We start from the raw sequence: 20276 nt of genomic DNA, 5'->3' as shown, positions 1-20276 counted from the left end.
CACATTCCAACAGGTGAGGGGAATAATAGAGGTCGAAATGCAACAGCCGCTTGTATCCGGGATCTTGTTCTTTCAGTCATAACCCAAAGTTCATGACCATAGGACCGAAAGAACAAGATCCAGGATACAAGCGGCTGTTGCATTTCGACCTCTATTATTCCCCTCACCTGTTGGAATGTGGAAAGCGGCTGAAATGAGTTTTCTCCACAGGGTGGCGGAGCGCTCCCTTAGAGATAGGATGAGGAGCTCTGTCACCCGGGAGGAGCTCGGAGTAGAGCCGCTGCTCCTCCACATCGAGAGGAGCCAGCTAAGGTGGCTCGGGCATCTGTATCGGATGCCCACTGGACGCCTCCCTCGGGAGATGTTCCGGGCATGTCCCGCCGGGAGGAGACCTAGAGGAAGACCCAGGACACGCTGGAGTGACTACGTCACTCGGCTGGCCTGAAAACGCCTTGGGGTCCCCCCGGAGGAACTGGAGGAAGTGTCCTGCGAGAGGGAGGTCTGGGCATCCCTTCTTAGATTGCTGCCCCCGTGACCCGGCCCCAGATAAGCGGAAGAAAATGGATGGATGGATGGATGGATGGAAATGCAACAGTAAATTGAATGAGTTCTGATATGGGTTTTGGTTGGCTTGTCAGCGGCATGCTGACAAATGCTAACAAAATTTGTTAGCATTTGTCAGTCTCCTTGTCCTACTTATCAAGGACCTCCACATGGTCACGCCCATTATGGTGCTCACTGGCTGTCAACTCCAATATAGTTATATAGCTTAGTTTGTGTATTCATTGTGTTTATTGTTGAATAAAGTTTTGTTTATTAAACAATACGTTTGAGAAAATGATTTTTTTTGTCAAACTGACAGACTAATGGGCCTTAAGACATTTCATGCAACATTTTTATTCCTGTGTTTGTTTGAGGTCAATTAAATATAAACACAAAGCTACCAGAATTACTGCACATCAACTACTGTGTGTGGTGGGAGAAATGTATGTTGAAATAGTGAAACAGTAGTCTTATAAAGGCTGAATACGAACAAATATGGATTAAAGCAGTTTATTTAATTAGGAAAATGTTGAATTTAGAAACTAAACACTGTCATGTTTTTTTTCAGTGGATTTTAACTTTTGAACTTAATGTCCAGTTGTGGAGCTTCAGGCCAATGGCAATCTAGATTGGTCTCACATTATTAGGAGTTATAGACAACATTATGTGTAGGCGATCATATTATTTAGCCGACTCTCAAACCTAGAGAGAGAGGAATAGCAACAGATCCAGGGGTGTCCATACTGCTATTTTAGACATTTTGTTCATTCAAACCACTTTGTTATTGTCTAGTTTGAAGCCAGCTGCCAGCTAGATTTTGGCAGTGCAAAAAAAACAACCAGGAAAGATCATTGCCAAGCAGAGGTGCTTGATCATCTTCAAATACAGGAAATCGTTGGCAAGCAATTATGAATGATGATACCCATTACTGCAAAACAGTAAATCTGACCAGCTATGAACATTCTAGGTATGAATAAAGAGTGTTCTAATCAATGAAATATGTAAAAAAAAAAAAAAAAAAAAAAAAAAGGGAATGCAAAATAAAAGTCTGGACACACAAAGCTGGTCAGTTTGCATACCAAGCCACAGATGACTCAGTGCCTCTGCCAGATTATCCTTGCTGATCCCATATAGGATTTCGGATATGGGACATGTGTCATAGCCCAGCCCAACAGTTTTCATTAGCCCAAATATATCGACAGTTGAAGATTTTTGAATTCATTTACGTAGGATGTGCTATTTTGTTAACATTGTTCCCATGTTTTCTTTTGTTCAAATGTCTTTGAGAATGCATGTTGTTTTTCGAAAAGTGCACTTTACAGTACTTGTTCATGTTACAGATCATTGATCATTGATTGCTCATTGTTGGACAGCTGTGTTCCTCCACTGTGATCAATGTGATGACGTCATCAAACGACTTTTCGACTCAACTTCGACTTTATTGACAGATAAGTCGACCTGAGAAAAACTGAAGTCATTAATGCCCTCGTACAGGGGTCTGCAACCTTTAGAATGAAAAGAGCCATTTTTGTCCCCTCGAGCCGCAAAACGTATTTGATCCCTAAAATGAAAATAAAATCACATGCAAAGTTGTTTTTTTACACATATAAACCATATTTAAAGAACTACAGTTTGTCGCAAGTTGATACCCAACCTCTAAAGTGTAGGAAAACCACTTGAAATGAAATAAAACAATTTTCTGTAGTTTATGTCTGAGAAAACCTGCCTGACATCAGTACATGGATCTTAAGATGGACAGAGCCACTTTAATGGCTTTGGGGGGAGGTTTTTCCAATTCGATGTGACAGACAAAATATCAAAACCCTTTTATTTATGCCTTTATCTTGACAAAAAGAGTGAAAAGCTAGAAGGAGCCACAACAGAGAGGCTGAAGAGCCACATGAGGCTCTAGAGCCGCAGGTTGCAGAACCCTGCCCTAGTAGTAGATTGGGATATAATGTACATCCAATCAAACTCAGAGAATGTTGGCATGATCTGCTTCCAAAAAAGTGCAGCAGACTTCCCCAGCAATGGAAAAGGGCATGTGGACAATTGTCATTTGTCTCAGTCAGTTGACAGGACATTACAGATATCACCTACTGCTTTGCGGGATAACTGAAGTTTACACCGGCACTGATCGATCTTCACTGAGGAATTAAGTATGTGGAACTTCCCTCCGTCATCTCCCAATCCTCTGTCAAATCAACGACTTTATTAGACTGCACAGAGTATGGATCTGCACCAAAATTCAACCTGCATAACTGATGAGAGATGTGTACAACAAGTGTAACAAGAGTGTACATGCACTGTCAACCTAAGCATGACTATACTGTCGTTGACTTTAGGCTAGGTTTTTGTTGGTCAATGTGCCAACAATGCACCCAACCACACCTTATTTTAAGACCAACACACCCATGGGCACATTGGTGGGAACAAGTGCATTTGCTATCTGCAGAACGTGTGAAGATAGCAAATGGGCGTGAAATGTAAACTGTGTTGGTTAGAAACTAGTAATTACATTTGTGCTGCGTGTAAGATAGAGAACTATATATATATATATACGTTGATATTATATGTAAGTAGTCAGGTTTTCACTTTCAACAGAACTGGTAAATACATGATTGTTGAAATGAACGGATGTTGAATCTACGTTTCTATTCATCAAGTCATCATCAAGTCATGATATGTCAATCATAGTCTTTACCGATTATAGAGTTCCTCCACATTTGGAACAAAGAAAATGTTTGGATGTGTGTAAAACCATTTAGTTGTTTGATGTGTCGTCCAGATTGTGCCAGTTTATCTGATGAGTCAGATGTCGAGTTTTTTCGTAGTCTGGGTTTGATTCGTTTGGATCATACTTTCATTTATTCACATAATGAAAAGCATGACCACCCTTTCATGAGAAAGGAAAAGCAACAAGTCAAAGCAGGTTTCCTGACAGATTTAAGAGGCACCTGGAACTCAAATTGTTACTGGTTTCATTCTCAGTACTCAGTACAGTAATGTTCACAAGGGCTGCTAAAAATCTAAATTAGCCAAATACCAACCACTGTTCAGCACACAGCTGGATTCAATAAATATGCCTATATGTGTTGGTGAGGAAGTGTTATCTTAAAAGGGTGATGGCTGGTTGGAAAAGGGGTCTCCCCAGCGACTACTTTAATGACTGGAAACCCCTTACTTGCCTACCCAGTCATTAAGATGTCAAAAGGAATATACCTGGCTGTTGCAGTATACTGTTGGCCAACATACATTTGCTTAGTCACTGTGAGTAATGGCCTTTAACTCCAGCCCCAGTCCTCAGCAGATCGGTGGAAATAAAAACCTGCCACCTGACTGCTAAAGTATTCCCACTGACCCCTGCACAGCTCTACGGGGCAACTTAAGAGTTTTAAAGTTTATCATAAAGCTTTTACATGGAGGTTTTTTTTCACTATTACAGATGCTAAGCTGCAGAACTGAGAAGCCAGTTCCTGTTTGGTTATACCTCATATGAGAAGAAGGACGTGCACGGTATAAATATAATTTATACACTAATGCATAATTAAGGCAAACAATAATAGGGGATTCATTATGATTAAACGTTAAAATAATCTAAAAGTCTATAATCTCACTTCATGAGATATGCAAGTCATTGATAATTCCAGCTGGATGGAGCACACTATAGTCACATGTTGTGATTTAAGAGATTTACTGTTTACTTCCTCAAACGTAGCCTGCTAATTTCCAGATGTCATCTCTCCCTCTCTTTCTCTTCAGAAGAGTGATCTTCACGCACACGTAAAAATGTTTGTGAGAATTCTCTTATTTGAAACAACTGCTGTTGTTACAGTGTCAGACTGAAACTGAATTCTCTGAATAAACATTGTCCTGCACGGCATCAAAGAGGACACTGAGATTTATGTTCAACAAAAAGGAGCTCTGAAGAACATCCGTTGCCTCCAAATACAACAACTCCCAGAGTGCTCCAAATCCAGTAAGGTTCATGACTTCAGGCATCTTCAGAGCACAAGCCATGTGTCTTTAAGTTCTCTGCTTTGTCTTTGTGCTCTCTTTCTCTGATGAACTGTAATTTCTCTGTAGTGTGTCTGATTGTCATTCGTCACTTTTTAACTGTGCCTTAAAGCGGAACTAGACCGGAAGTTCCTATTATCGCTGTTTTTTTGGTGTGTATCTGCGTCATTACCTCGTTTATGAAGCCCTGACGGTTCGAAACAAACAGTTCAGCCACTGCTGAGAACGTTGTGTTTTATTGTAATCTCGGGGCTCAACGAGATCACTGAAAATCCCGTAATAGTTACGTAAGCAGCGGTTCTCCTGAACAACCGATCGTCCTGCTCCGGGCGGTAGTCCGGGCACATCCGGTTACGTACATTGAACCGCAGAAGAAGAACAACGTCCGTTGTGGAGGTGTTTCACGAGCAACAGTGTCTTCTGACTCTAGGTCTGACTCCGGTTTAAAGTCATCAAAGGGACTGTGGCGGGGAGTCGTGAAGAAGCTATTTTTAAACACTGTTAAAACAATGTTTTGATAATGAGGAGCAGTGCATCCGCCGTTCCAGAGAGCTTCTGAGAACGGATGTGCTGGATAGTACTGGCCAATCACAAGACTCTGTCTTCTGGGGGTGAAAGTTCACTCTGAAATCTTGCAGCAGAAAAACACCGTCAGAAAAGAGGATTTATATCGGCTAGTTTGCAGCAACTAGGAGGTTTTTGACCATAAAAACAAGTTAATATATGTAAGTAGACCTCCATAACTAACATATATGTGCAACAGGACCACTCTATGTGACCTTTAAAGTGCATGTAATGTTGACTTTGTCACCGCAGAGGAAGAGGTGTTATGAATCAATACTTGCCAAATTGGAATTAGTAAAAGAGTCTCTTAGTATTTAAAAGGTTTAGGTTTGGTCCTGCTCTCTGTCTCTATCTGTGGTACTGCAGCCTCATAGCAGTCCTCTGCTTTAATTTACTTCATTCTCTTATCTCTAGCTATTTTAGTGTGCATGTTAGCATCGAGGTGAGCCACCTCAGCTAGCTAGAAAACCAGATACAGTAGTTTTGCAGTCACCTGCATTGTCTAGTCGCTGTATAATATTTTTGTTTCATTTTCGTAGTGTTTCAAAAAGTCATGTAAAATAACATGGTCGCGGGCCGCGGTTGCATAGCCACTGTTAGCCGCGAGACGCCATGTTTCTACCGGAGCCTGTAAGGACAAACGCGCGAGAACAAATCAAGCGTCTCTTTACTTGTAGCAGGAAGTCCCGCCTCCACTCTCTCCGATTCGTCTGCTACGGCCGCGGTAGCTCCGCCCTCTCCCTCGCCTCACGAACCTCATCTGCTGACACGGAGAAAGACGACGAGGACGACGACATTTGACCGGCTGAGGACACCGTAGCGCTCAGGGAAGGGAGGGGGTGAGCAGAGGAGCAGTTCTTTGTTGTAAATGTCAGCCTCTCCTCTAGATGTCACTATAAACTACTTACTTCACCTTTAAGGAGAAGTTATGCTAACTACGGCTCTGATACGTCATCGAGCCATATTTTTAGACACACCTTAAAAAAAAAATCCTGAACAGAAGACTGGGGATTGTTTTCAGTCATTTCTGTTCTGTTCTCAGCTACTATTTTCTGAAATGTGGATGAAGAGGAGAATCTCAGCATTTGCTTTAGATTACAGTTCTATAATACCAGGCGTAAGTGCCATATGGGACCCTCCAATTCATATAATGTATCCCACCATGTAATATCAAGTTATAATGTTATTTCTGTATGCTTTTTTTAATTGAATAGATTAATTTTGCATCTTAACGGTGTTTTCATTGTGAACACACAAATGCTGATATTTTTAAATTCTATGAAATGTTATCCCAAATATTGCAAATGCGATATCATGATTCACACGCACTTTACTGTCATTCTTGTTTGAAGCCCAAGTCGTAACATCGGTAGCTCATAAGTAAATTGTGCTGTGTGACACGCTAATTAGCTCCTTCAAGTAACAGGACGTGGCCGTGGGTTGGTTTCTGTCTGTGTCAGCCTCCACACTCAGTGTCAGACTGTCCTTTTTCTGCTCACAGCTTTTACTGCGGCGCTCATGAAATACGAGAAGCTCGGGGCATGTTTAGATTATCACAGACCTCTTCACTTACCGCTCACCATAACAGTGTTTACTGCTGAGAGGAAAAGCATTCATCACACATACTTGACAAGAGACATGAAAATAGGATGTGCCTCTTCTCATCAGTGTCACTCCTGTGTTTGGAGGCTGAACATTGGGGATGATATATGCAGACCTCACTGTTCACTGGAAGTTACACTATTTGCCGTGCTGTGCTGTCATAGTTACAGTACACAGATTAATGTGTAAATCCATCCATCCATCCATTATCTACCGCTTTTTCCTCCACCAGAGGGTCACAGGGGGTGCTGTGCCTATCTCAGCAGACATTGGGCAATAGGCGGGGTACACCCTGGACAGTTCGCCAGTCCATCACAGGGCCACATAGAGACAAACAACCATTCACTCACACACTCACACCTACGGTCAATTTAGAGTGACCAATTCACCTAATCCCCATATCGCATGTTTTTGGACTGTGGGAGGAAGCCGGAGAACCCGGAGAAAACCCACGCACACACGGGGAGAACATGCAAACTCCTTGCAGAAAGGCCCTTGTTCCTAAGTTGTTCCAAACAGGGCTTAATGTGTAAATATGCAACAATTTCAACTTTTATGTGCATATTTTTTGATAATTATGATAATTATTAGGCATGCTACCTGTGTAAATCAATCACTTTGGTTTTGGTTATGTCAACATCTACTGTAGGCTATAGTTAGTCATGACAAAACCACTAAACCTGTCTTTCTAAGGTGCTTTTTAGATGAGTGGCGCTTTGCTGCTTTTACTGCTTTGAACACAGCGTTTCTGCATATTATTTAACATAAAGCAGAATTAAATTCAACCTGAACATTAGAGAGAACACGGAGAATCGGGCTTGTAACTGCAGGGTTGCCAGTTCAAATCTGGGACAAGTCAAGGGCCGGGGGTGCCCCAGAGCAAAGTACCCAATCCCCATTGTTCCCCAGGTGCAGATAAGTGCACTGCTCCTGCACCTGGGTTGTGTGTGTTTTCTACTACTACGCTACCTGAATCAGAGTCTGGGAGAGTGCTGATAAGACCCAAAAGACCCATGTCTGAATCAACTGTAAGAAAACATTAGATATCTCAGAGATGCCTGGTTCTCTTCACGTTTTGGCAGCATTTTTCTTTTATTTTGTGTTTTTATTTAATATTTCTAGTTCGAGTTTCATCAGTTCAGCTGTGGACTGAGGAAGCCGCCTCAACCTGACAGGACTGTTTTGACTCTACAGATTGGGGGATATTTGCAGAGGGGACTGACCCGGAGGGGCATACATCTGCTGTGCGCTCTTACATCGACGTCTGTGGAACCACAACAAAGACTGTTAAAGTATTCCTGAACCAGAAGCCATGGCTCAACAGCAAAGTGCGGGCCATGCTCAGAGCATGTGGCGATGCCTTAAAGTCAGGAGATCAGCAGGCTCACATAGTGGCATGTCGGTCCCTGCTGAGAGGCATCAAAAAGGCTATGCACGAAATTCAAACATTTCAAATTCAAGCACCAAGGAGCATTTCAACAGCAACACCATGGTCAAATTTGCTGACGACACCACTAAACATCAGCCTACAGGGAGGAGGTCTTGCATCGGAGGTGACCTGATTCTGAACTCAGCAAAGACCAAGGTGATAGGATATCCAAGTGGTGAGGACAGCTTCAAATGTCTTTGGGTCCACATTTGTAATATTATATGCTTAGAACAGGTGTAACTCAACTCTAATTCTGACTCCATTTTGCACCCTATCTTGTGCACACTGTAGGTTGTCTGCTTGCCTTACTTTGTATTATATAATCTATTTATATTCTGGTGTGCTGCAATTTTTTCTCTAATAAACTAATGGTCCTCTCTGTTGTTCTTTGTGTATAGAGTTCATCAGCAAATCCAAACACACTAGTCTCCAAAGTAAGTCATTATAATATTAAATAACACGATTGTTGAACTATAACTCAACTGTAAATATAAAAAAAAGTGTTTTTTTTATCTTGAGTTATGACCGACTGACCCAGTGGTACGTGGCAGTTCTCCTCCACCGTAATGTCAGCAAACGTCACTTTTTGTGTGTAGTAGTGATGACTTTGTGACATAAAACTTGGTGGCAAAATATGAGTGTGAAAGCCCACCTTCCCACGCCCTAATGATCTCCCACTAGGTGAGGCTGTCTGGGTACCACATGCACCTATAATAAGCCGCCCCAGACAAACATACATTCCACTCAGTGGTTGTGTGGTTTGCAGTGTCTAGTATGCATCCCTCTCCACCCCCATCCAGCCACATAGGGCCTTGTAGTTGGATAATTCATAGTAATAAGGACATTCTTAAAAGTCAGGCTTGACTTAAAGGATGTTTGAGCTCAAAAAAGCTGGTTTTAGATTTGTTCTTGATGTATTTCAGGCCTATTGATGGACAAACTCTTCATTCAACTGGAAGATTTGGGTCATGGCTCCCAGGTTTGAGTTTGGTACATTTGAGTTCATAGTAGTTCCCTCTACACTGCTAAGCGTTTCATATACATTACGAAGAACAAAATAAAATAACCTGTTGTGCATTTGGTGGAATTTACCAGCACATTTTTATGAATAACAACAGCAGTCACTGAATGTCCATGTTAAAGTAAAAATCGTGTAAATCAGTAGTTACTACTACTGTTACCGAAATGCGGCAAGATTCCTTATTATTATAAACTTGAAAGAGCTCAGATTAAAAGAGAAATAAAGTCGCTGGGCAACATTTCAAGACATTTTTGTTTTTATAGCTGCACTGGGCAGAACTGTGTGTGCATAGAGTAGGGACTTAATATAGAATAATTATACAATGTAATCTTGGTACACATTGGCAGTAAATGCATCAGTTGTAATCATATGCTTTCAGCTACAAAGAGAGCAGCTCCAAAGCTTGCTGAAAACTGTAGACTCTCCCAGAAAAAAAAAAAAGTCTATAAGGAGCTGCATTTTGTCGGCAAGTGCGAGTCCCCTTTGAACAAAAAATCTGAAGACTTTACTTTTAGTTGCTCAGCGTTTACGTTCAGTTGTCTGCCAGTACAGCGAGGGCTTGTCAAGTTAAACCAAACATTTTGGGCCACAGTCCCGGTATGAAACATGAACAAGGGGTTCTGACATTTTCTGCCAAACAACTGACCGACAAACAAAGTCAACTAACTACCAGAGAGTCAAGCTAAAAAGACGCTTTCAAAAAAATGTTCCTACTTCTGCAAGCACATTCATAACATGAATAGTGCACAGTAAAGACTACTTATATCACAAAACTTCATATTTGAAAGATTGATACCATTTTTTTAAAATTAGACAACAATTGTTTAACAGTTCAACTTTTGATAGCCTATTTATCTGGTCAATTATTGCCCAAAAAGTTTGGCTCGATATTTATGTTCCATGATTGGTGAGTCCATGCAATTTAAACAACGATATTTGACCTCGGCCTTTGTTTGTCTGTCTGTCTGTGTTAGCAACATACATCGGAAAGTCACAGACAGATTCGGATGAAATGGGACGTGATTTGTAGACGCTATCAGGGGTCACAACACTCGCTGTCTGACCATACTGTCAGGATTGTTTAAGGTTGGACCCGGAAGCAGACGGAGACGTAAGTATATTTCAAAACAAAAGATATGTATTTACAAAAACGATGAACAAAAAACGACTTCCAAAAACTAAGGAAGCGATAGGGGATAGTTTGAGAGACAGGTGGAAAAAAGGCGAGGAACGAACTCACGGGTTTGGAGACGAGGATCCCAGGAGCGTAGGGAAACAGGAACACAACCAGTGAGTTCGTGGAGCGGCAGGAGACGTGGCAACCTGGGGCAAAGACAGGCGGGTGAGTATCCAGAGCAGGTAAGTTCAGCGAGAAAACGATTGGCATGTCTGTTACCATGTACGTGAGGAAAAAAACGATCTGACGCCGGTGAAGAGGAAAGGCTCCGCTTTTAAGCCCCGTTGATTGCTCATCTGGAGCAGGTGAGGCGGAGCCGCGCAGGTGGAGACAATCACCGGCGTCTTGGAGGAAGTAGGTTAGCCACGCCCCCTGCAGAGTCAGAGTGAGGAGAACACAGCAGCAGCAAAACAATAACACAAATAATAAAAATAGTGAGGAAGGTGCAGGTGAGATCGTGACACATACCGTGGTCTTCTGCTGTTTTAGCGCTGCAACAAGGTTCAAACCGTTGTGCCTTCAGAAATGGTCTCATCATTCTGACTGTCCTCTGACTTCTGGCAATAACAAGGCATTTTCAGCCAAAGAACTGCATTCACTTTTTTTCCTTATTTTTTTGTTGTTGTTGTTGTTGTTTTTTTTATTTTGACCATTCTCTGTATACACTAGATAGGGTTGTGTGAGAAAATCTCAGCAGATCAGCAGTTTCTACTCGCACCAGTCTGTCTGAGACCATCAACCATGCAACATTCAATATGACTTAGTCACTTAAACTTTTTACTGATTCTGTTGCTCACTTAGAACTTTAGAACCGTTCACCGCCAACATGCCTACATGCTTCAATGAATTGGGTTGGTGGCTGCCATGTGATTGGCTGATTAGATATAAAGAGAAGTTGAACAGGTGTTCCTAATAAATTGGCTAGTCGGTTTAGTTTCGCACCATATTACAGTTAGTGTGTTGTACCTATATTTATGTTTGCCAACTGGATCATGGCTGATCTTCACAGAGTTACACCAGTGGTACATCAGAACTGTTGTACTTTACTTGGGTATTCTGTGATGCCACTGCCCCAGCAGACCACTCCGTAAAAAAATGGCTGATGCCACTACCGAGTCATAGAAGGTCTTCAGGAATTCTCCCTGCACTCCAAAAGACCTTAGTCTCCTCAACAGGTAGAGTCTGCTCTGACCCTTGCTGTAAAGCGCAGCAGCATGGTCAGACCAGTCCAGTTTATTGTTTGAAAGGCAGTATAAGCATATTGCTGCCTGCTGAATAACTGATCACAGAGAACACTATTCACATTATTATAATGAATTCAGTCACAACTGCATTCGTGAAAACTGCTAAATGTGCCAAAATGCCGTTTGGCTGCATGTGACAATGGTTGCCATTGTCCAGTTGAACCCATCTTTCATCTGTGCACGTGGAAAAATCAAATCAAGAAGGTTAGACTCTATATAGCTACCACCTGTGCTTCCATTCTTTGTTCCAGTCGTCTTCAACCATTAATTATGTTCAGGCCTCACGAGCCCTGCTGTCCTAAAAGAAAAAAAGGAAACTCCTGGAGTCTGGAAAACATTTCCTCTTGACCGCCGTTGCTTTTATATCAGCCAGTTTTACATGTATGGACTCTTTCAGAAACTTCTAAAACAGCCCACCATTTGATTTGTATTGATCAGCTACAACATTTAAGTAGTGATGGGATCGGCAGTTCATTTGAGTGTACTGAATCACTAGAATCCTTTCAATAAAATGATTTGTTCAAAAGATTTGTTCACCGAATCATTCAGTGCTTAGCAGGAGCCCAGTGCCCTGCTATGTGACTCACGTCCTCCCTGAGTGCAGTGCGTTCGCGTCGCAGGTCATCGAGTGAGTGACAGCGCGAACGAGATTCATGTCCTCAAACACAGTTCACCAGTTCTCTGTGTGTCAGTTCGTTTGCGATGCGAACGAGATTCACGTCCTCAGCCACAGTTCTCCAGTTCTCTGTGTCCGTTCGTTCGTGACGCGAACGAGATTCATGTCCTCAAACACAGTTCTCCAGTTCTCTGTGTCCGTTCGTTCGTGACGCGAACGAGATTCATGTCCTCAAACACAGTTCTCCAGTTCTCTGTGTCCGTTCGTTCGTGACGCGAACGAGATTCATGTCCTCAGCCACAGTTCTCCAGTTCTCTGTGTCCGTTCGTTCGTGACGCGAACGAGATTCATGTCCTCAGCCACAGTTCTCCAGTTCTCTGTGTCCGTTCGTTCGTGACGTGAACGAGATTCATGTCCTCAGCCACAGTTCTCCAGTTCTCTGTCAGTTCGTTCGTGACGTGAACAAGATTTCACGTCCACAGCCACAGTTTTCCAGTTCTCTGTGTCAGTTCGTCCGCAACGCGAACGAGATTCACGTCCACAGCCACAGTTCTCCAGTTCTCTGTGTCAGTTTGTTCGCGATGCGAACGAGATTCACGTCCACAGCCACAGTTCTCCAGTTCTCTGTGTCAGTTCGTACGTGATGCGAACGAGATTCACGTCCACAGCCACAGTTCTCCAGTTCTCTGTATGTCAGTTTGTTCGTGACGCGGACAAGATTCACGTCCACAGCCACAGTTCTCCAGTTCTCTGTATGTCAGTTTGTTCGTGACGCGAACGAGATTCACGTCCACAGCCGCAGTTCTCCAGTTCTCTGTGTCAGTTCGTTCGTGACGCGAACGAGATTCACAGGTTCTTTATCACCGTTTGAAGTTCATAATTACAGTTTGAAGTTCTTTAACACTGTTTGCAATTAAATTAAATGAAATGTTATTTGTATAGCGATGAATCTTACATTATCTCAAAGCACTGGACATTGATGACATTATAGAGAGCAGAGAAAACCAACACATCCAACAATGCGTCAGTGGAATAAAAAAAAAAAACCCTCTTTTAACAGAAGAAGAAATCTCTGACAGAAGCAGACTCAAAGATGTGCAGCATCTGCCTCGACCGGTCGGGGTGAAAGGAAAAAATGGGGGACAGAGGAGAGGTGGGAGGTGAGGTAGAGACAGGAGACAGATCATTCATAATCACAGTTTGAAGTTCTTTGTCAAAGTTTGAAGTTCTTAGTCAAAGTTTGAAGTACTTTGTCACAGTTTGAAGTACTCTACAACAGTTTGACGTTATTTATCACAGTTTGAAGTTCTTTATTACTGTTCAAATTCCTTTGTCAAAGTTTGAAGTTCTTTGACAAAGAACTTCAAACTGTGATAAAGTACTTCAAACTGTGACAAAGTTTGAAGTTCTTAGTCAAAGTTTGAAGTACTTTACAACGGTTTGAAGTTCTTTGTCACAGTTTGAAGTACTTTACAACAGTTTAAAGTTATTTATCACAGTTTGAAGTTCTTTATTACTGTTCAAATTCCTTTGTCAAAGTTTGAAGTTCTTTGTCACAGTTTGAAGTACTTTATCACAGTTTGAAGTTCTTTGTCAAAGTTTGAAGTTCTTAGTCAAAGTTTGAAGTACTTTACAACAGTTTGACGTTCTTTGTCACAGTTTGAAGTACTTTACAACAGTTTGAAGTTATTTATCACAGTTTGAAGTTCTTTATTACTGTTCAAATTCCTTTGTCAAAGTTTGAAGTTCTTTGTCACAGTTTGAAGTACTTTATCACAGTTTGAAGTTCTTCGTCAAAGTTTCAAGTTCTTAGTCAAAGTTTGAAGTACTTTACAACAGTTTGAAGTTCTTAGTCACAGTTTGAAGTACTTTACAACAGTTTGAAGTTATTTATCACAGTTTGAAGTTCTTTATTACTGTTCAAATTGCTTTGTCAAAGCTTGAAGTTCTTTGTCACAGTTTGAAGTACTTTATCACAGTTTGAAGTACTTTGAAGGTTCATAGATGTTTATCACTGCTCCTCTCAGTCTCATATTCTTTCTTCATCACAGTTCAGAGCTCTTAAACAGCACAAGCGTAGGTCTACACCTAACTGCTTTCTCGTCTCCTCCATCTTTTTTTTAATCACAGTTTGAAGTTGTCTTAATACTCATCCTCATTCTTTTATCCTCATCCTGTAAATCCCTCTGGATTCCTCCTGTCTCGTCCTCTCTCAGTCCCATCCCCTCCCTTCCCTGAAGCCCCCATAGTTAACTTGATAAAGCGGGGGAGGTTTAGAGAGCTTAGTGTTGGGATATACTCCTTCTGTCAATGGGATGTGAGGATGATGCTGCGGCTCCTGATGCTGCTGCTGCGGCTCGCGCAGATCACTCCGGATCACATTGGGGGCGGGACCTCGCGCAACTTTCCCTGCCTGGTGATTTGATGAACGGAGGCTTTTTCCAGTGTCAGTCTCCTGCTCTCGGTTCACGCTCAGTTTTTGCGGTGTTTGTCCAGCCTCCTGACGGTGCGCAGCGGAGTGATTTGCGCTTCTGTTTTTCTTTTTTTTTCCTTCTTCACGAGATCTCTTCAGCATCAGTCTCAGCGCTGGGCTTGAGGGGGAGCGGACCTGAAGGGGCCCAGTCTGACTGCGAGAGGCATCTGTATACTTGACACACATGGAGCTGTAGTTTAAGCACATTCTTTGTGAATTGTGGAAGGGAGAGATTTTATTTTATTTTATTTTATTTTTTTTATTAAAAAAAGCCAGCCCGGTTTCTGTACAACTGCGGCTCCGCTCGACCATGGAGATGCAAAGGTGGAACACCAGGTGGAAAACGAAAAGTTGGCTATGGGACTCAACGCTCACCGCACTGGTTTCATTAATTTTAATTCTACAAGCTGCCACAGCCAGTGCAGGTAAGACGTCGCATGTTTGCTGCTCATCTCAGTTCTCTGTGCTTCAGAGGGACCAGGAGTCAGTCTGGCACTCGGCCACTGTTAGGTGTCAGGGGCCAACAATGAGCTGTCAACTTTATTAGCAGTTAAAGCCACAGAGAGGCTGCTTATGACATTTTTCAGTTGCCAAACACATACCTTTAATTACCTCCCTTATTAATGATCAGCAATGAGGCATTTATCTTTTAAAGGCAATCAATTATTGACATCAATGAAGTCTATTCTATCACATCACCCAAGTTGGTTTAACAGTCACCACACCTGTATGTTTACTCAACTGAAACGTATTATTATAGTTTATAGTAATTGTTGTGTTTATTATTTCATCACAATTGTCTATTAGATTTGTCTACAGGAAAAATGAAAGGATTATAGTGTGGATTTATAGATAGATAGTGCATGATTAATGAGCAATGGTGGATCTGTCACTTTGTCACATAACTACAGAAGTGTAAGCTCTTCACAGTGCTCACATTCTTTTTTGAAATGAGAGTGTTAATTTAGTTTTTTTTTCCAAAACAACTGTGGACTGAGAGTTTGAAAAAATGTGGTTTAGTTTCACGAGCTGTGGGCTGTCCTGTTGTTGACAGTATAGCACTGTGTAACTGAAAAAAAAAAAAAAGGTCAATCATCTGGAGGTTTTGTGATGAATCTTAGCAAATGTTGAAAGACAGTGGGGCAAAATGTTGTGGAATTCTGGAAGTGAAATTCCTGAGGAGTCACCGTCTTTCCATATTATCTTGGCTCCCATGAAGGGGCGTTGATGGAAAAAAAAAAAAGGAGAAGAAAAAAAACTGGGGTATTTTTCCTGTGCTTATAAAGACATATGTGGGTCACATTAACGTCTGCGATTATATTTCCTTTGTCTGGAGTCACTGACATATTCACAGGGTAATATGACTTCAGCCATGTTTACTGTCTGTTAAAGTTGTGTATTTATATGCCAAGATGCTACTTAAACATAAATATTTATGGTTTTCAATTTTAACCTTTTAAATTATTTTTTTTTCTGTCATCAAAGTGACAGAAATGAAGTTAATTTAAAAACGTTAAACCTTAGTGTGTCATTTTTGGTGTTTTTCATTGTCAAGTCAAGTAATACTATCAGACCTGACCCAGGGAGCATTTGTTTGTATACAGCACCAGTGCAGGGGTGAGTGGGGGTACTCATCTTCTACCACTTTATCCTCCACATGAGGGTCAGGGGGTCTCTGGCGCCTATATCAGCCGACATAGAGAGAAAGGCGGGGAGACCCTGAACAGTATAGACTGGGTTTTTTCTAGCAGTAGAATTCAATCCTGCAAGTTTTTGTGGGTGTGTCTTTGTGTTCAGTCATAGCCCAACCTCTTTGTGGCCATGTTGCTTTACTAGCTCAATGCTAAAGGCTAAATCAGCAAGGTGTGAATTCATTTCACAAAAGTTATGGACATTAGTTAATATTGAATAGTCAATTACATGTCTGTTACATTCAAATCATGATAAAATGAGTTCACACAATGCTGATGAAGTCTGTCATCTCCACACAACTCCGTGTGATTTGTTTAATGTCAAGACAGAGAGACACATCAGCAACATTGTGCATGAGTAAAGCACACATTCTGCAAACAAGTTGGAGTATGAAAACACCGTGAAGCACCATATTATAATAATTAAAAAAAAAAAAAATGGTGAGCACCGGTGCCTCACAGGGAAAAATTAATGAGTTGGAGACCCGAGTCATTTTTCAACTCGAAGGCTGTGGGTTTGATTCCAGGCTCTGCTAGTCTACATGCCGATGTGTCTTTGGGCAAGACACTTAACCCCCACGATGTGCTCTATGAAAGTGTGAGTGAATGGGTGTGAATGGCAAAACTGTAGTGCAGTGAAGACTGGACACTCAGTTGTTGACCGTAGGTGTGAATGTGAGAATGAATGGTTGTTCATCCCCTGTATGTTTGCCCTGTGATGAACTGATGCTGGAATCGGGCTCCAGTTTCCCCTTGCGGCCCTCGTGGAGGATGAAGCAGTAGACAAGAAAAATCACCAAATTTAAATGATCCTTATTACCCATTACCCAAAAGAGACATAGATTGATTAAGACCTACCACATTTGGAACATCATCATCATCATCATCATGTATAGCTGTTAAGTCATGGGATATATAGAGAAACCACCCAGCTGAGGGCAGATGGCAGAGAGCGCCCCAAAGATGAAAAGATCATTAAAGCGAATACCACAGTTGCATGGCTTGCTGGTTGCCCATCTTTCTTCACTCTTGACTGATATTTAAACTAACCATAATTGCATGATGTGCTAGCAAACATTCACAGGCTTTCCAGTGTACTTTAATTACTGCCTGTGCTGCCAACTCTCAGTAGATGGCAGTGACACAAAAAAAAAAAAGACCTTTGAGACATCCCATGATGGTGCTTCACAGACAGGATGTCACAGATTTAAGCATCAATCACAAGTCTGAACTAAAACATCAAACTGTGTGCTTCTGATGAGTTAAAAGATAAGCATTGCACAGTAAATTTAGCCCATCAAATGAAAACGATATTCTAATGTGTGAGGGTTTGCTAGTTCAATAGCTTTTATGATGTTATGAGAGGTTTCTCGTGACAGTACATGTTTTGCTGCCTCGAGGGAAATCACACTTCTCTGTCATGTTAGTTGTAGCTTGTTAACACGGCAGATAAATATATCACAGTCACCGACAGCAGCCAGAGAGATATGTCATTAAAAATCAGAGAGACTGACAAATTACCCCCCAGACAAGACTGCGGAGAGGCTGAAACTGCTTTGGTACCTTCAAGCATGAGAGAACTGCCTTCCCTTCTCTCTCTTGTGGTTTCCGTCCTTATCATTAGAATATGGTTTATTTCATGGTCTTTTTCTTGCGTCGCAAACTCCTGCGAGATGGAGAAGCTTCAAGAAGGCACTGCCTAGTCATTTGGGGTCTTTAACGGTTTTGGTGCATTGCCCGATTTTCAAGACTTCTGTGAAGCAGCGGCTGTGAAAGGAGCGAGGCGGGAGAGTTGGTTGGGGTGCGGGAGGGCAGGTGTGTGCTTCGGGGGGTTGTGGGGGGGGGGGGGGGGGGTGGCTGGGGGTGGTTCAGTCCAGGCCGATTCAGCACATCTGGAATATATGAGGCTTTGAGGTATGCAGTAATGCAGAAAGACATTCTGGAACTCACAAAGAGACCTTTAGTCGAAGCTTTCTTTCTTTTTTTCCAGGAACCAGTAGCTCTGTGTTGTGGACAATATTCAGAAGGGCCACAGACTATTTTCTTTTTTATGAGGCAGTTGGTATGAGGCTTAAATCTTGGCATTTTGTCCCGAGTCATATCCTTCCTATTTAAATTCTTGAACTGTGGCATCAGGTGATTTAAACCCATTTTGGCATGCACTTTTTAATCATGAAAAACGGCAGATCGCCATTACTTAAAAGAAGACCCTCAGCATGTGTTTGAATCAAGTAACTGCTCACGCTGTTGTTTTTCTGGTCATTGGAGAGGTAGCTACAGGGATGGGGGCCTTTTCAGTTTAGTCTCATGTATGTTTAGTTAGGGGGGGGGTATGGGGAGCGGTGCCAGGGCCATAATGGGTTCCGCATGTGGCTTGTCGCGCCGCCCACCACATCCCATCCTATCCCATCCCCCCACTCCGCCCCTTCTGGTCACTAAAAGTGAACAGGAACCACACAATCAGCACTTCATATCTTCACGTGACACATGGCTTCCAAAAATGGAAAATTGAATTTGATTTTGGTTAAGAGAAAGAGTGTGAAGAGAAAGAAACTATATGGTTCATCCATTGATGGGATTCCTCTGGCACTCAATTCCTCTACAGTGTTATCATTTAAATAGTATTCTCATGTCTAGTCTGTTGGCTGTTTTGGTTTTTCTTTGTCTCTTGACCACAGATCCCTCCTTGTTCATGCTGCTGATGACCTTTTGTCCTCCAGTGTGAACTTCGAGGAAAGCTCCTGTCTGATACATTCAAATAAATTTACCCACATTTTTGTTTGTTTCGCAAACACATAGATCCAGATTTGACATTAGTGGTGTGATGTTTGGACATGGATGTGCTTGATGTGTGGTTTTTTGCTACTCATAGTATTGGTTCTCTGTTGTTTCTCTGTTGTCTTTTAAGATTCTCTATTCAACACTTTCTGGATAGTTTGTAAATCAAACTTCTCACTGGGCTAATTAACATACCACTGCACTGTGCGTTTACTTGCACACTAAAAAAACAATTACTGGCAATAATCGGGCAACTGGAATAAACCGTTTAAGGTGTATACATGTCTTGAAGAAATCAGAATATTGACAGAAACCTAGCTGTGTTAAACAGATTATTCAAAAACCGATAACGGCAATAAACAGATAATGAATATTGGTTTATTCCGTTTACATGAGCACTTGAATAACCAGATAACTACAAAGACACAATAATAATAAAAGTGTGCATGTAAACGCACTCACTGATACTACTGTGGTCTTTAAGTCTTAGCACTTTCTTCAGCATGTTAACTGTATGTGGTGAATGTTTTCAAATGTCAAGGCAGTGTACATTTACACATATTTACATTTGCATTCTTGGAAGATGTTTTTCTGGGGGACAGCACCAAAGCTTTATTCAACATCATGGGCACAAGTTCAACTCCACCCCTGGCCGGTTGTACTCAATTGTAATTCGCTTTGGATAAAAGTGTCTGCTAAATGGCATGTAATGTAATATAGGAAGGGGAAGGCTTATGTTGTTATAATTTCTTGTCCTTTCTGCTAGTTGAAGTCATATGTAGACCTTCTATTTTTGTTGGTTCATAAAAATGAAAAACAAAATATACTATATATACTAACAAATATAACAAATATTATATATTTTATATATTTTTATTTTATTTTATCATCATAGATACATTCATATATTAGTTTATAAATATAATAGGGCTGTCAAAAAACGCATTAACGCACTTTCTCACTTTCATCGCGCTACGAGTAGACGTGCAGTTTATGAACAGGCAAGGCGGAGGGCAGCTGCTTGGGGCCCCGAGCCGATAGAGGGGCTCCCGACACTCAGAGCCTAAATGCATCAGTGAGCAGCTGCATCACCGTCTCCCTTAAACAACAAGGGTTGATTT

General features: G+C 41.7%; 1 protein-coding gene across 1 annotated transcript in view; it reads left to right on the top strand.

Annotated features, from left to right (window-relative positions):
• Positions 1-14847: 14847 nt before the first annotated feature.
• The window catches only part of LOC310942292 (collagen alpha-1(XI) chain-like), a 94802-nt gene continuing 89373 nt past the window's right edge, over positions 14848-20276 (top strand). Inside the window, exon 1 of the mRNA XM_083907649.1 lies at positions 14848-15111. Within this exon, the coding sequence (XP_083763775.1) occupies positions 14997-15111 (115 nt within the window). The 5' untranslated portion in view covers positions 14848-14996. The remainder of the gene's footprint in view (positions 15112-20276) is intronic.

The sequence above is a fragment of the Microchirus variegatus genome, assembly GCF_963457635.1.
Source record: "Microchirus variegatus genome assembly, chromosome: 21".
NCBI classification, from domain to species: Eukaryota; Metazoa; Chordata; class Actinopteri; order Pleuronectiformes; family Soleidae; genus Microchirus; species Microchirus variegatus.
Note: the sequence above shows the minus strand (reverse complement) of the source record. Positions and strands in the feature narration are given on the sequence as shown.